Source organism: Phoxinus phoxinus (genome assembly GCF_949152265.1).
Source record: "Phoxinus phoxinus genome assembly, chromosome: 12".
In the NCBI taxonomy this organism is placed as follows: domain Eukaryota; kingdom Metazoa; phylum Chordata; class Actinopteri; order Cypriniformes; family Leuciscidae; genus Phoxinus; species Phoxinus phoxinus.
In genome coordinates, this window is record NC_136887.1 from 20,581,742 (window position 1) to 20,595,644 (window position 13,903).

The window sequence follows — 13,903 nt, forward strand, 5'->3', positions numbered from 1 at the left end:
TTAGTTGACTAATGCTGTAAAATAGGATATGGAGATTATTGAAAACTAGGTCCAGATTCAGGGTGTTTGGTGTGGCCAGACATCTACAGCAGCAGAGTTCAGAGAGGAAACACACTCCCAGAACAGTCTACCTCTCGCAAAAGACTGCTAAATTCAGATCAAATGTGTTTCCTGACATACAATCACACATCATAACATTCCCATTGATTCTGCCTCTCACAACAGGTCCCTTAAACTCAGCACATTATTTACAGCTGCTCTGACAGAATTGACCACCCTCAGCTTGACGCCTTTTAATTAAAGCAGAGCCCAGAACATTAAAACGCTGTCAGTCTGTTGTTTACACACACACAGACAGCACAGCACAGCACTCACAGCAGCACTGGGGATGTAATTACACACAATGATAGAGGACAGAGACAAATCTATTTAGAGTTATACACTACCGTTCAAAAGTTGGAGGTCGGTACGATTTTTTAAAAATGTTGGCTGCATTTTTTACTAAAGCTGCATTGATTTGATCAAGCATACAGTTGTAGTATTGTAAAATATTATTATCATTTCAAATAAATGTTTTCTATGGAAATGTATTTAAAATGTAATTTATTCCTGTGATGGCAAAGCGGAATTTACAGCAGCCATTGCTCCAGTCTTCAGTGTCACATGATACTTAGAAAAAGTACTTAAAACCATTAATAAAATGTACTATGCACCATGGCAATACTATGTTTTTAAAATACTTAAAGGTATTTTAAGGAAATGTCGAGAGGTATTCATTTTACATGTTGTAGGTGGGATTATTTTCCTAAGAAAGTCACAGAAAGACCACTTTATACAGAATGAGCGTATTCCCAAAAGTTCCACAAATTCAGCATTGGCACACTTTATGTCAGTAATGAAGAAGAGATGCACAGGAGTCATGAATAAGACAAATGTGTGCTGGGATCTCACCTTATCCAGTTCAATCTTCCTAGCAATCATGGGAGATGATGGGCTGTCCAACCCATTCCCCTGGCCTGTAACGTCACGCACCACCTGCAACCACACAAAGATAACACACATAAGCGTTTCTTACGCGTGTAAACATAGTCCATCACACAGGGGGTCTCTTTTACAAAAGCCATCTTCCTCTTGCGCAATATTGTTTCTGGCAGCTGATACATTCATTGTGTGTATGCATAATGGATGGATACTCAATCGTGCAAGAAAGTGAGGGACTGTGTTTACTTGGAGCCATTTCTCGGCCTGCTCCTTGCTCTGCACGGCCAACACCAGCGCCTCTCCACCGGGAAGAGAGAATCGGAGCTCGTGTTTCTTCCTCCGGCCGTCTTTGGGCACGTAGATGACAGTGCACAGGCTGAGTGGTATATCCGTGTAGGGCGACTGGTCTTTAGAGCTTTTATAACACTATAAAACAAGATTCAGGGGTTTGCATGCATCACTCATGATAGCATCAGGAAAAAAAAATCAAGGCTAATTTTTCTCTCTTAGGGCTTTTTCCAGCTCACCTGGAGTCTGTTTTCACGAATGACAGTGAGCTGTTTGGCCCACTGGCCGAAGCGCTTTTTCCTTAGTAGGAAGGCACAGATATGGCAGTCTCTCACCGGGGCCATGGAGTTCTCCTCTGAGGGCCACTGGTGCGTCAACCGCTGGCCTTTCTCTTCCTCTTCCTCATCATACGACTCATAAGAACTGCTTAAGGCATCCGAGTCATTATCTGTGGGAGGAGTAATGTCATTCTAATTCTACTAATAAGAAATGGCATCACTATTTATAGCATCAGGGTTCCCCCGCTTACAGGAGTACTTGCGTCGTCCGTTCACTTGTGTGGTTGGGTAATTGTTCTCAGCCTCTTCGTAATATCCATCTTCAATGGAATTAGGAGGACTGGAGCTGCCTGTAGAGATAAGAGAAATGTGCAGTGCCATACAGTATATTTAAAATAGCTGTAAGTTTTTTTTTTTTTTTACCTGTAGTGCAAAGAAAAAAATAGCAGTTGACCTCTTAAAAGTATTTTAAGACAAAGTAGAATCCAAAATTTGCATGGCAACGCACTAATTAGCAATCCTCAGCAAAGTGAAATGTAGATGTGCGAGTCAACTCCCATCTCTTAGCATCTTCTCGCTGAATTGCTTGAATGCACTGCAGTCTGTTTTAGCATCATTATTAAATTGCCATTGCTTTATTAGAAGTGTAAAAACTTTTAGAGAGAGTGTTTTCTTTTTAAAAATATCCTAAACTTGTATATTTCTATTCATTTAAATTGAAATAAAGGGGCAACTATTTTTGTGGTAGTACTCGACCTGACTCTGTCTCCAAGATATCGAGACTATATTTTCATGCTTTTGGTCTTGTCATGGATTCGTTTGGACTTAGTCTTGACTCGGACTCCACCGTCCTCTGCTGGTCTTCTTGACTACAACACTGATAGATGATAAGCGAAATTAATTAACCTACAGAAGTGGGCAATCCCTCTCTTGGCTGACTGTCTCTGTATATAGCACCAACAAACATTTGCCAAAAAAAAAATCTTTGTGAAATTTCAAAGTTTAGAGTTTACCAAACTGAAACTTTGAAATAGAACAAAATGCGAAACTTCTTTACTTGAGCTTGTGTTTTTGGTCACCTGAATTTCCCTGCATTTAATTGGAAGTCAATGGAACGAACTTGACCCCATTTACTTTCCTAATGCACATTCTTGGTAATATTTCAAACAACTCATTGTACAATTCAAATTGCAACTTTACCTCTGCGATTTTTTAATCAAAATGTATTAATTTGCTCTGAAGTGACTCTTTTACCACCGATGTCACTTGGATAATGTTAACCAATAGCTATTTAAAAACTGTCTTTGTAACTTCAAATTGAGCATAGCTCCATTCTGGAATGTAACACCCACTTTTTACAATCCAATAATTTCATAATGGATCAAATAAATACTTTTCATGTTAAATATACTGTAATGTTTCACTAAAAATCTGTCCTATTATAGAAGTGAAATGGGTTGAGAACTACAGTTCAATTAACTTTGATGGTTTGCGTATATAGTGACAAGATCTATCGTCAACACTCGGACATACAGCAACAAGACTCACTGCGGCTGGTAATATATTCTGGCATCTTTCCAGGGCTGAGTGGCACGGCCTCTTCATAGTAATCCTCTGGAGGTGGTGTGTTGGGCAGGGGGGGAGGTAAGCCCGTTGAGCTCTGGTCAAAAAAATGTGGCACACACAATGACTTATTCCATCTGTCTGCCCCATCACATTAATTCACACTTAACATCTGCTTTTCAGTGAGTCCTCACAATATCGCAAAGTTATGTGGCTCCGTTCCACCACTCTGCAATTTACTCCAATAACAAATGATATGAGACTGCTGCATCCAATCAAAAGCCAAACCCACATGCCACATGGATGACGGTTGAGAAAAAGTCAGATACTGGCCATGCAGGACTATTATGCTATGATGGCACACAAACACACTGACACACACAATGAAAAATCTGACTGCTGGAAGAGTGTGCTCTCTTAATAATAAGCTCTATAGGGACCTCGGTGAAGGGCTGACGGTGACGTGACTTAAAGATAACGGCCTGGCCCTGAAAGTGCAATGCAGCTGGAAAGAGAAGAGCAGGTTTCACTGAAGAACGATTAATCTTCCTGCCGTATCTCATCGTGGCAGAGCACAGCCCTCATTACACACTGACATCAGGGTTTATGATGTACTATATATTAGCGTTAGCTCTAAGGAGCAGAGCATTGTGGGTAATCCTCTGAGGGAAGATTTCTTACTGGCTTGGAGACAGTGTGGTCAGTGTGGTTTGTCTCTGGCTCTTTCTTTTGATCTTCCATTTCAACTTTCAGGTCCCCAAGGTCACAATCTGTAGAAATTTCCAAACACATTTATAAGGATAATACAATGGAGTGAACAATGTTCAGAGATGTAAATCTCATAAATACTCCCCACTTACCGAATGTATCAAAAAGAGATTCGACAAAGCTGGTTCCGTTTCTGTACACTGAGGTGTTCATGTACATATAGTCTTTTCCAGTGACTGCAAAGAACGAGTATGAGAAAAGAGAAAAGAGAAAACTTATGTATGTAGGACAACTGCCAAAAGCTTTTTTAGTCTAATTTATGAGAGAAACAAGGTTGATGTTTATCCCTTTGGTCTTGTCACTTTCTGGTCCAAAGGGTTTCTTCTTTTACTAAACTATCTCAAGCATATTTTCATTGGTTCTCTTTCAGACTGATGTTTTCTGAGTTATTTTGCAATATCTGTGCAGTTCCCTGCCGGACCAAAAACAGGTCATAGCTTAATGTGGTCAATCTGACGAGACCACAGGGACTAAAAGGCGTACCCAAGGTAGTCTACCAGATCTAACTAAGCTAATCAAAATAGTCTACTATAGGGATGACTTTTCCTGCATAAATCCTAAACTCAGCAAAAAGGTGGCTCTCTAACAACATGATTGTACATCAATGGCCTTTAAGGTCAGCCGGCAGGTGGTCCAACCACTAAACCCAGCTTGGACCGGATAATAGCCATCAGAAAAACTGATTTTATATATACCTGAGGGCTGAAGTTGTCTGAGAAGGTTTTTCACTGCCGTTTTCTTCTCTTCTGTAGCACAGCTCAGGGTCTCATGGTCCAACAGCTTCAACAGCACATTCAACTCCGTCACCAAAAGCTCCATTGCTAAAAGGTCAAAGCTCAGGGTTAGAGGTCGATAAAGACCAGACGATACAATTGTCAGTGTTTGTAATAATAACAGATTAATTAGACTAACCATCAACACCTCAGCATGACCAAGCAAATGAAAACAAGTGTCAGTTTCAGTGGCTTTTGGTCAATGACGGGACACTCATTTTGTTCCAATTTTTTTAAATACATTAAAAATAGAATCCACACATATAGTGACTTGACCACACATCTTTTAAAATTATCATGTTTTTATTTCCTAATTTAAGTCCATTTAGATTTTTTTGGGGGGGGGGGGGGGGGGGGGTAGAAATGTCATCTAGTGACTCTTATGGACACTTTGTCATTGACCCTTTTCAAAAGAGGGAATAGCAGGCTTGAGATCAACTCTGGTCATCATCAATCATCCATCTCGGACTCTCAAAAGCTGGGATGACTGAATCAAAAAGGATCTAGAGATGCATGGCTCTTTGTAACATTATATTCCACAGAGTGTCTTCAGTATGGACACACATGTCAGCGGACAATATGAGTTATGGGCAGGAGGGATGATGACAGGTCAGCAGGATTATAAATTGGAACAGGTTTGGAGCTCAAAACTTCACGCTGGGACTCTCAAGCTCTCATCCAGGTCTCTGTGGGATGGAAACCTCCCTGCTGGTGAAACCAAAAACCCCCGTGTAGAATCAAAGACGTACCCTCTGATCTGTGGCGAGCTTCCCATCCTACCTAGCAATCTCACAGAGAGCATCAGAGGAGGGTCCAAACTCAATAAATACATTCATAGCCTGACATCTAAACTCCCCTAAGACAAGTTAAGACAGTGGGTTAACCTCTGGTCTCTTACGTCTAGATTATGCAGAGGAAAGGGCTCAATGACATTGACGCTAGTCTGCGTGTGGAGCTTTAATCTGAAGGAGGCGGGCTGACATCCAGGATATCTCACCAGATATTGCCGCCCACAAACTGAAGTTCAAACAGTGTTACACACCAGCTAAACCACATTTTCTCTCCCAAAACCATTACTAATGAACCGCTACTAATGCTGAGTCTGTGAGTTTGAGCTAATGCACAGTCAGCAAATTAGTAAAAAAATGCAACCAAAAACCTGGACTGCAAGTATGTTTTGAAGAATGAAAAAGCAAAGCATGAAACAATATAAAACAGATTGTCAGCAACCCTAGGCAGTGTGTGCCCGGGTAGGAGGTTTGCTGATGTGGAAGGATTCTGACTGTTTTGTTCAAGGAAAGTAATCAAGCCATGTGAACACCTCCTGCCCCAGTGGATATGAGCTCATCATGAGCAACTCTGGGACCACATTGGTCACGAGCAGAAGGCTGGAGAGAGAGGGAGTATGAACAGGGCTGATCATCCATGTCCATCACACAGCTGGACAATTTGGCTTGGACAGAGAGTCAGCTGAGCCAAAGTATCCACCTCAGGGCCTGTGGGCTTAGTACTGATATTAACAGGTGTGGTGGGTCAAGACTCTACTTCATCTGTCAGATACTCCATGAGTATAAAAATTTAAATATGGAATTCTTTCAAAAGCAGAGCGAGAAAATGCTGAAGTGACAAAAAAGATAACGAAAGACATGATTCCTGCTGCAGACCAGCTATCTCGAATCGCTGATAATATTTTATACGCTCTCGTTCAAATGTCTTTGGTACGGTATGGTATACTATGGTCTTCAGTGTCACGTGATCTTTCAGAAATCATTATAATATGCTGATTTGGTGCTCAAGAAACATTTATTATTATTATTATCAATGTTGAAAATGGTTGTGCTGCTTAAAGTGTTTGTAGAAAACAATTTTCTTCAGGATTTTTTGATGAAGAGAAATTTCATAAAAACAGCATTTATTTAAAATAGAAATGTAAATGTAAAAGTCTTGTTTACGGTCCCTTTTGTTCAATTTAATGCATTCTTGCTGAATGAAGGTATTCATTTCTTACTCCCTATTAAGACTAGGCTATTGGTTTTCCAGTTTTATATCTGTTTTCTGCACGTTCATGGCTACACTCCTGTTCGGAATTGAAGTTGGTCCAAACTGTATAAGATATCATGGCATGAACAAGCTTAGGAGTTCTCAAGTATAGAAAAATGTGCGATGGTATAGTTAGAGAAGAGTATTTCAGCCTCATGACTATAGTCGCTCTCTTTTTTCTCAGTGCTTTGCTCATAAACGGCCACCACCCTCTTCCACATCCCCCTGAGAAACGTTAATGAATGATGTGCTTCTAGTCAGATTGTGCTGTGGTCCAGAAAATGTCAAAACGCTTCAGGATCACATCTCTCCATGGGGAAGGTGAGGAGTTTAAAAGCCACAAAGAAACACAAATACTCTAATTCACACAAACACATTCTTACACCCACAAGCACAGAAATTACTCATCTGAAATTTGGGTCAGCGTACTGCTGCTTTGACAAGAGTGTTTTTTCTTTATCTTTGATTCACCACAGTTGCAAAACCTTTGTTATTGACTAATTTACTGCAAAACATCTCACTTCCTATCATCGTGTCCCCTGCTGCCTTACAGGCACTCCCACCGGTGTGTAAGTCTGAGTGTTTCGCTATTCAGACTTGTTGACACAAGGCCCCTGCGATCACAAAAAGCCTGAGTTTAACTTTACGTGTTGGCCTCACCATGACCTTCTCCAGGAGACACCGTTGGGTAGCAACTAAAGTGGCACAATGCTTGCAAGTGTCCCAGATAAGCTACACTTGTGCCCACTTGGCAAATTATTTGAAGAATGTATAGTGTTAAAACCAGTCGTGTGAAAAACATAAGCAGTTCAGTTTGAAGAGCAGGTCAAGAATAAGCATCAAGATAGTAAGGGCCAGATTCACTGCAGGTTGCGCCAGCACAAACCCTCTTTTGGCGTTATTAAACTACTGTCGGGATTTACTAAAGACACGCAGTGAAAAAATAGCACTTAAAAGGCGTGGACAGGGTTATCTTTGCAGCTGACCTTATTGTGAGACAGCAGAGTATTTAAATGAATCATTAACTAAGGTTTGCACTTGTCGATTTACTGGTATTTGCGCTATTATTTAACGCCCCAAAAAAGTTTGTCTTAAACGCTAATTTGCGCTGCTTCTTGATAGATTACTTTGGTCATTATAGAAATGATCCGGCTGAGTCCGTGTTCTATAATTTGCACATTGTCAGTAGATCACACACAGAACTTTCCACTCCCATCTGCGATTTTTTGGAATATACGCTTTCAAGCTAATTTGCACTGTTTAGTAAATATGGCCCTAAATGTGTTAGCTATGCATAGTTCTTTTGTGAAGTAAAGTATCAGGAAAGGTAACCAGGCTGGTGATCTAATTTTTTAATAGTAACAACAAATGAAGCGACACAAACAATTACAGAATAGTGTTTATTTAACCATATAAACACTTGTTAAAAGGTAGAATTGTATGGTTTATGGAGGTGAATGCTAGTTAGTGCAAGCTGATCTACCTAAATATGTTCACCAGCTAGTGAAGCCTGATTAGCATGAACTTTGGGTAGTATTTTACAATAGAGTCCAATTTGTTAACATTAATAATAAATGTTAATTTCTACATATTCTAATTCATTGCCATACTTTCGTATAAATGAACATTAGTTATATTAATATGAACAAAAATGAATTAACAATGGAAAATGGATTGAGCCAAAATTAGTTGTATTTAACTAAAATGGCAATTAAAACTGACCTGGTTTAACTGACAAATTGTCATAAATATGCTGTATCTAAAACATGCCAAACATGTGCAGCACTTATTGTGTTTAGGGTATTTCCCATCACAAGAGTCAGGTGAAACTACAAATAAGATTTGGAAATCTTAATGAGGGCAGTTAGGACCATCTTAAACCAACATGAGCGCAGCGGAGCAAACATGATTCCTACAGAGATACACTCTCACATGAGATCAAACATATTTGCGCTTCTCTTTATCTTGAGCTGCACCTGTGGAGGGTCATTTCTAAAGCCAAGCACAACACAGGGCTACGTGCCCACTCCCCTCCAGAGAGCAGCACATGTGGTCCTCTCTGATAATACCACATCAAAACAGCGTAGTGAGAACACAGAAATCCACACCGGCGCTCAAGTCCTCCAGGTTCTCCTGATGGCGCGAGTGTATGATGCTTTCTTTTGGATCGACCCCTTGCGAGATGTTTTCATCTCTGTCTGCAAGAGCTCGCAGGCAAATCAGAGTTGATAATCTATTATTCTTTCTCGCTCACTTGAAAGCACTTTACTGACAGTCGTATTGTTTCAACATATTCTAAAAGTCATGTTGAGGAATGTGAATTGGCGTTGAAAGCTGTGTTTTTAGAGGACAACGGGGCGGTTTCCCAGAACTGCACCAGTGCTTTAGCACTCAGCACCTCACACATTGCCGCAAAGCGAGGAAACATTCCTCACCTCATTAAAAGTGCAGCCAAAGCACTTTAAGATGCCTACCAGAGATAGAAATGTACACTCTGTTGTGAAAACCACAGCACTCCTCGACAAAGCTCTAAACACCTTGGTGAAATCTTATTTTACAAGCTGTATTTTGCTTAGACAACAAATATAACACATGTTAAAACTTGTACGGATAATTTTATGAGTGTGATGCTACTAGATTTACTCGTAAAGCAATATACAAACTCAACAACTAAAATACCTAATAAAGCTACAAGTGCTGATGGATTTATTATGCTAAATTCAAGTTGGAATAACTACATTTAACTCAAACTAATCAATACGTTTCACTTTAGCTTGAACGGAAATCGTGACAAACAAGCGAGTGACAAAACGCCTACCAGAAACAGCTGCTGAGGAGGAGACAGCCAGGCCCACCATCTCCTTTACAGAGACAGCTAGATGTAGAGAGTCATACAGTTGATACTGAACAAGTCACAGCAATCCAGAGTGGTGGAATCAGCTGATAAACGGACTAATTCAAGGTGCATTTCCTTCTCATTTACCGCGTTCTTTCCTGTGTCCAGATTAAAAGTGACTGAGGGATAGCAGGGGAATTTATCCTCCCTTTCTGGTCTGTTGGTGTGTGTGTGTGTGTGTGTCTGGGGGTGGGGTGCTTACTGATGACTGTGTGTGTGTGAGAAGTAAGGGGAGGCACCAAGTCCTGATCTAATCCGGTGGGGTTCTATAGCACCTGGGACAGGCCTTGAGTAAATACACACATCCATCCCCCACAGGGGAGAGTATGGAGATCAACAGTCCTTACCAATACTCCTCAACTGTCCTCCAAACCAAATGTTATTAAATATAACAAAAGGTAATGAATGTATATACCATTTTAAATTCCTTTTCTTTTCCTATTTACCTATTCATTAACCTTTTTACAGTTAAAAAAAATAGTTTTTAAAGATGAGATGACATATTAATTTTAAATGAGTTGATTATTTTATTTTTAAGCCCATTAAACTGGGATAGACAAAGTATCACAACATCTAAAACCTGCATTTAGATCCTTAAGAGATGCTCACTGATTTGAATCTGTTGATCTGCTCTGTCTACCTGCAGTCTTTTCTACATGAACAGTGTGTATCTACTCCTTACACTATGTTACAGTGCCCCTAGAGACTGTGTAGTTACACACAAAGGAGGCATTCTGCCGGAGTGCTCAAGTGAAGAGATGGGAGTCTAGTTCTCTTCATTGTGTTCACCCATCCAGTGAGGAGTCGGGTGCTGACATGCACAGACACACATCAGCACATGTCCACAGTGACGTTACTCAAAGCCACAGGCAAAACCTAAGACCACTCGGCAGGATCTGACATGCTGAATAGCTCAAAAACCACTCATGCACACGTGTCGCCTTTTTCAAAAAACACACACACAGATAAGCAGGTCGTATCAGCAGTTCTATCTCCTCGCCGCTGAAAGCGGACACTTTTCTGTCCATTTCCCAGTTGAAGGTTCCTGAGGGCATGTTACGTCTTGCGAGACAGATGAGATGCTGAAGGTTCGAGTAGTTAAACTTTGCCGGCCTTTTGCTAGACAGCCTCGAGACAAGAGAAGCCATTCATCTGTGCTTTAAGTTATTAGATGATACATTCAAACCACAAGTATTATACTTACTTTAAGTGTGTTCATTATAATAGCTTTGTTGGTTCAGCCGTCTACTAATGATCCTTCTCAGCATTTAAATCTGATGACTGGAACCACAAAGATTGAGTCGAATCACATTTCATATATATAAATAAAAGTGTCTATCATTCACTGCTCTGAAAATACAATTTGGAGTGCATCATACGACTTTAAATATTTTTTTTTCAGTATAACTGAATCAAAAAGCAGCGACACAGATCAGGAAATTCAGTTACAGATATATGCAGTACTGCACTAAAATAACTGAGAAATTAGCTTGAAATATCACACTCTCTGCTTTGATTCAAATTCATGTACACTACCGTTCAAACATTTGGGGTCAGTTTTTTTATTTATTATTCTACTGAGAAAATATGGATTAAGTATTTAAATTTAAATAAAATGTATATTATTGCAACCAGCATATTACAATGATTTCTGAAGGATCATGTGACACTGAAGACTGAATGATGCTGAAAATGCAGTTTTACCATCACAAGAATAAATTGGACCTTAAAATATATTAGAAAACAGTTATTTTAATGTGTAATATTTCACAATATTACTGCATTTATCAAATAATAAGCCCTGATGAGGCAAAAATACTTCTGTCAAAAACATTTAAAAATACCCTCAGAATGGCCTCATGCATGTAATTTATTTTTTACAATTATTAAAAAACGTTTAAATGTTGACGCAGAACTTGTCACTCACTTTTTATGAATGAAACACCTTAGCAACTACATAGCAACACCCTGGCAACCAGATGTGTAAAATCCAGGTTCAGAAAGTAAAAGTCCTCCTCAGTATTTTGTTCCAATCACCTGGATTTGCTAATTAGCACAGTTTTTCAGCCAGGAGATAGAACTAATTCGTGTAATCAACTGGCTCAGTTTATGGGTGGAATAAACATATGGCAGGACTTTTACTTTCTGACCCCTGGACTTTACACCTCTGTTGGCAACCACCCAAGACACTCTATCATCAGTGTGGCAACTTTTTTACATTAGGCATAGGCAACCCTCCAATTTGATGCAAAGTCTTTAGCAGAGTCTTATGTGGGTTCATTATGTAGCCTGCCCTATATCACAGAGACATCTAGTTTCTCAGGTAAGTCAACATGTTCTTTTTCACTTTCAAAGAGCTGAAAATGCCAGAGTAGATCATATCATTGCTAACACCCAGTGACAAGGTCTGACTGAACTCTGCAGACGGTTGTCTGGCTGAGAAACAAGAGACAATAATACAGTGACGAAGCATTCTGATCTTTGACCTTTTCAAAGACACACACGGAGCCCTTACTGTCACACTGAAAACACAAATCTAGTTGTAATTACATCCGCCAATACATACATACATACAAAAAACTACAACAGCTACAATTCTTCCATAATAAATAGCATGCGTTGGAGGGCATTACGAGAAGGCCTCTCATTCCCTCTCGAATATAGCTTGTAAGATGACACAAAGGCAAAACGTTCCCAAAGTCAATAGCAGGGGAGGCCCTTCCAACACAAACCAGCCAGCTGTTATCAAATATGAATATCCTGTGGTGAAACAGATGTTTGAGCTGTTTCAGGATGTTTTATTTCCCCCACCGATCTAATGTGCCACCTTGCGTGATCGAAAATGTACTCAGTGGAGATATGTACTGTGATGTCTCAAATCGAAATCATCAAATCTTATCAATGCTTGTTCATAACATAAGAATTCATAACAGTAGACAGTTTCTTACTGGAATGTGAAGTAGGCCCTACATCATGAAAATCGCTGACTCATAAAGGTGAAGGAATGAACAATCTTATCTCGATCTAACTGAATTGATGCTAACATCAGGGTGCCTGGATGGAGTGACAACTCAGCGATCCTGTCCTAACACACATTCAGCAATGAAAATCTCCCTCAGAATTCCAGGCATTCTCGGATCATCAGTGTCCAAAACTCCACAGGCGAAGGGAGCAAGTTCGTGCACACATATACTGATGATGTCACACTAGAATTCCCACAATGAGAGATAACAAACACAAAACCTCATTTGTTTGGACACCTTGGAATATTGATGTTTGCATGAGACGCCCCTGGTCTGATGGGATGCCGTGGTTGGAAGTGCATATTTGGGTGCATGCCACGAATGACAGAGCCTGTTAACAGCAGTTACAGTGCTTGTCAAATGTTACAGTCACACACACACACATACATCTGTTAACACATACTAAACTGTTTCTCTCAAGTGCAGACAAAAGAAAACAAATCATAAGATTTAGAAGAGTGTGGCAGGGGCTTACTGATAAAAGGTATTATGGATTGTTGTTTTATTTCCAATAAGACCACAGACTGACATGTAATATTAAATCAAATTCTTAGATAGTATTTTGCACATCATTATTTGCATTCATTGTCCAACTTCCTAACCAGGTTGTTTTTTCCCCTAACATTTCTTAGAATCTGTCATTCTGTCTTAAATTTCACATCTCTCCCAAATGTCTTTCCAAACCTGTATGACTTTCTTTATTCTTTCTGTATTCTGAAGCTTACCTTGGTGTGGCAAAAAGACTGAAATTAAAGGCAAAATTAGTGGGCTGCAAACCGCCGTGATGAAACAAAAGCAGCAGCAGATCTTTACTTCCATATTAAAAAAAGTAGGAAGGGGACTTGGTTCTATTCATTGGTTGTTGACTGGATGGAGGCAGGTCTGAATAAAAGCTTGCAGTCGATTTGAAGGGTGGGATTTAAGCGGATTAAATGATTGGAGAAGTCTGGCATACTTCACCATAGAGAAGTTTGTTGTTTCACCGGAAGATCGAGTTACAACATTTTAAAAAATGATTAGGTCAAAACTTTTTTTTTTTTTTTTTAAATTAAGGAATATACATAGATGAATCGTTCACCATAACACAAGAAAACACAGGGTGAAATTTAATATTATGCTGACTTTATGCCAATGAGTTAAACTTGAGAACCTGAGTTTAATTCACTGGTTTTGTAAACCAGATCAAATGATTAATTGAAAAGATCTGACTTCAAAAATGAACATGACCAATCAATTGTCCACAAAATAGGAAGTCCCGCCCTAAACCCAGTCCATCGGTTGAGCAAGAACTTT

General features: G+C 39.7%; 1 protein-coding gene across 2 annotated transcripts in view; it reads right to left on the bottom strand.

Moving 5' to 3' along the window:
• afap1l1a (actin filament associated protein 1-like 1a) overlaps positions 1-13,903 on the bottom strand; it is a 28,378-nt gene that overhangs the window by 6,672 nt on the left and 7,803 nt on the right. The window contains exons 1-9 of one of the 2 annotated variants that reach the window (XM_079630108.1): positions 9,510-9,764; positions 4,574-4,699; positions 3,971-4,054; positions 3,792-3,880; positions 3,096-3,207; positions 1,799-1,897; positions 1,509-1,717; positions 1,228-1,407; positions 952-1,035 (exon numbers count right to left, since the gene is read on the bottom strand). In XM_079630108.1, coding sequence (XP_079486234.1) covers positions 952-1,035; positions 1,228-1,407; positions 1,509-1,717; positions 1,799-1,897; positions 3,096-3,207; positions 3,792-3,880; positions 3,971-4,054; positions 4,574-4,699; positions 9,510-9,549 — 1,023 coding nt within the window. In that variant the 5' untranslated portion in view covers positions 9,550-9,764. Of the gene's footprint in view, positions 1-951; positions 1,036-1,227; positions 1,408-1,508; positions 1,718-1,798; positions 1,898-3,095; positions 3,208-3,791; positions 3,881-3,970; positions 4,055-4,573; positions 4,700-9,509; positions 9,765-13,903 lie in introns of those variants that run through there. The other variant, XM_079630109.1, reaches the window with a different exon arrangement.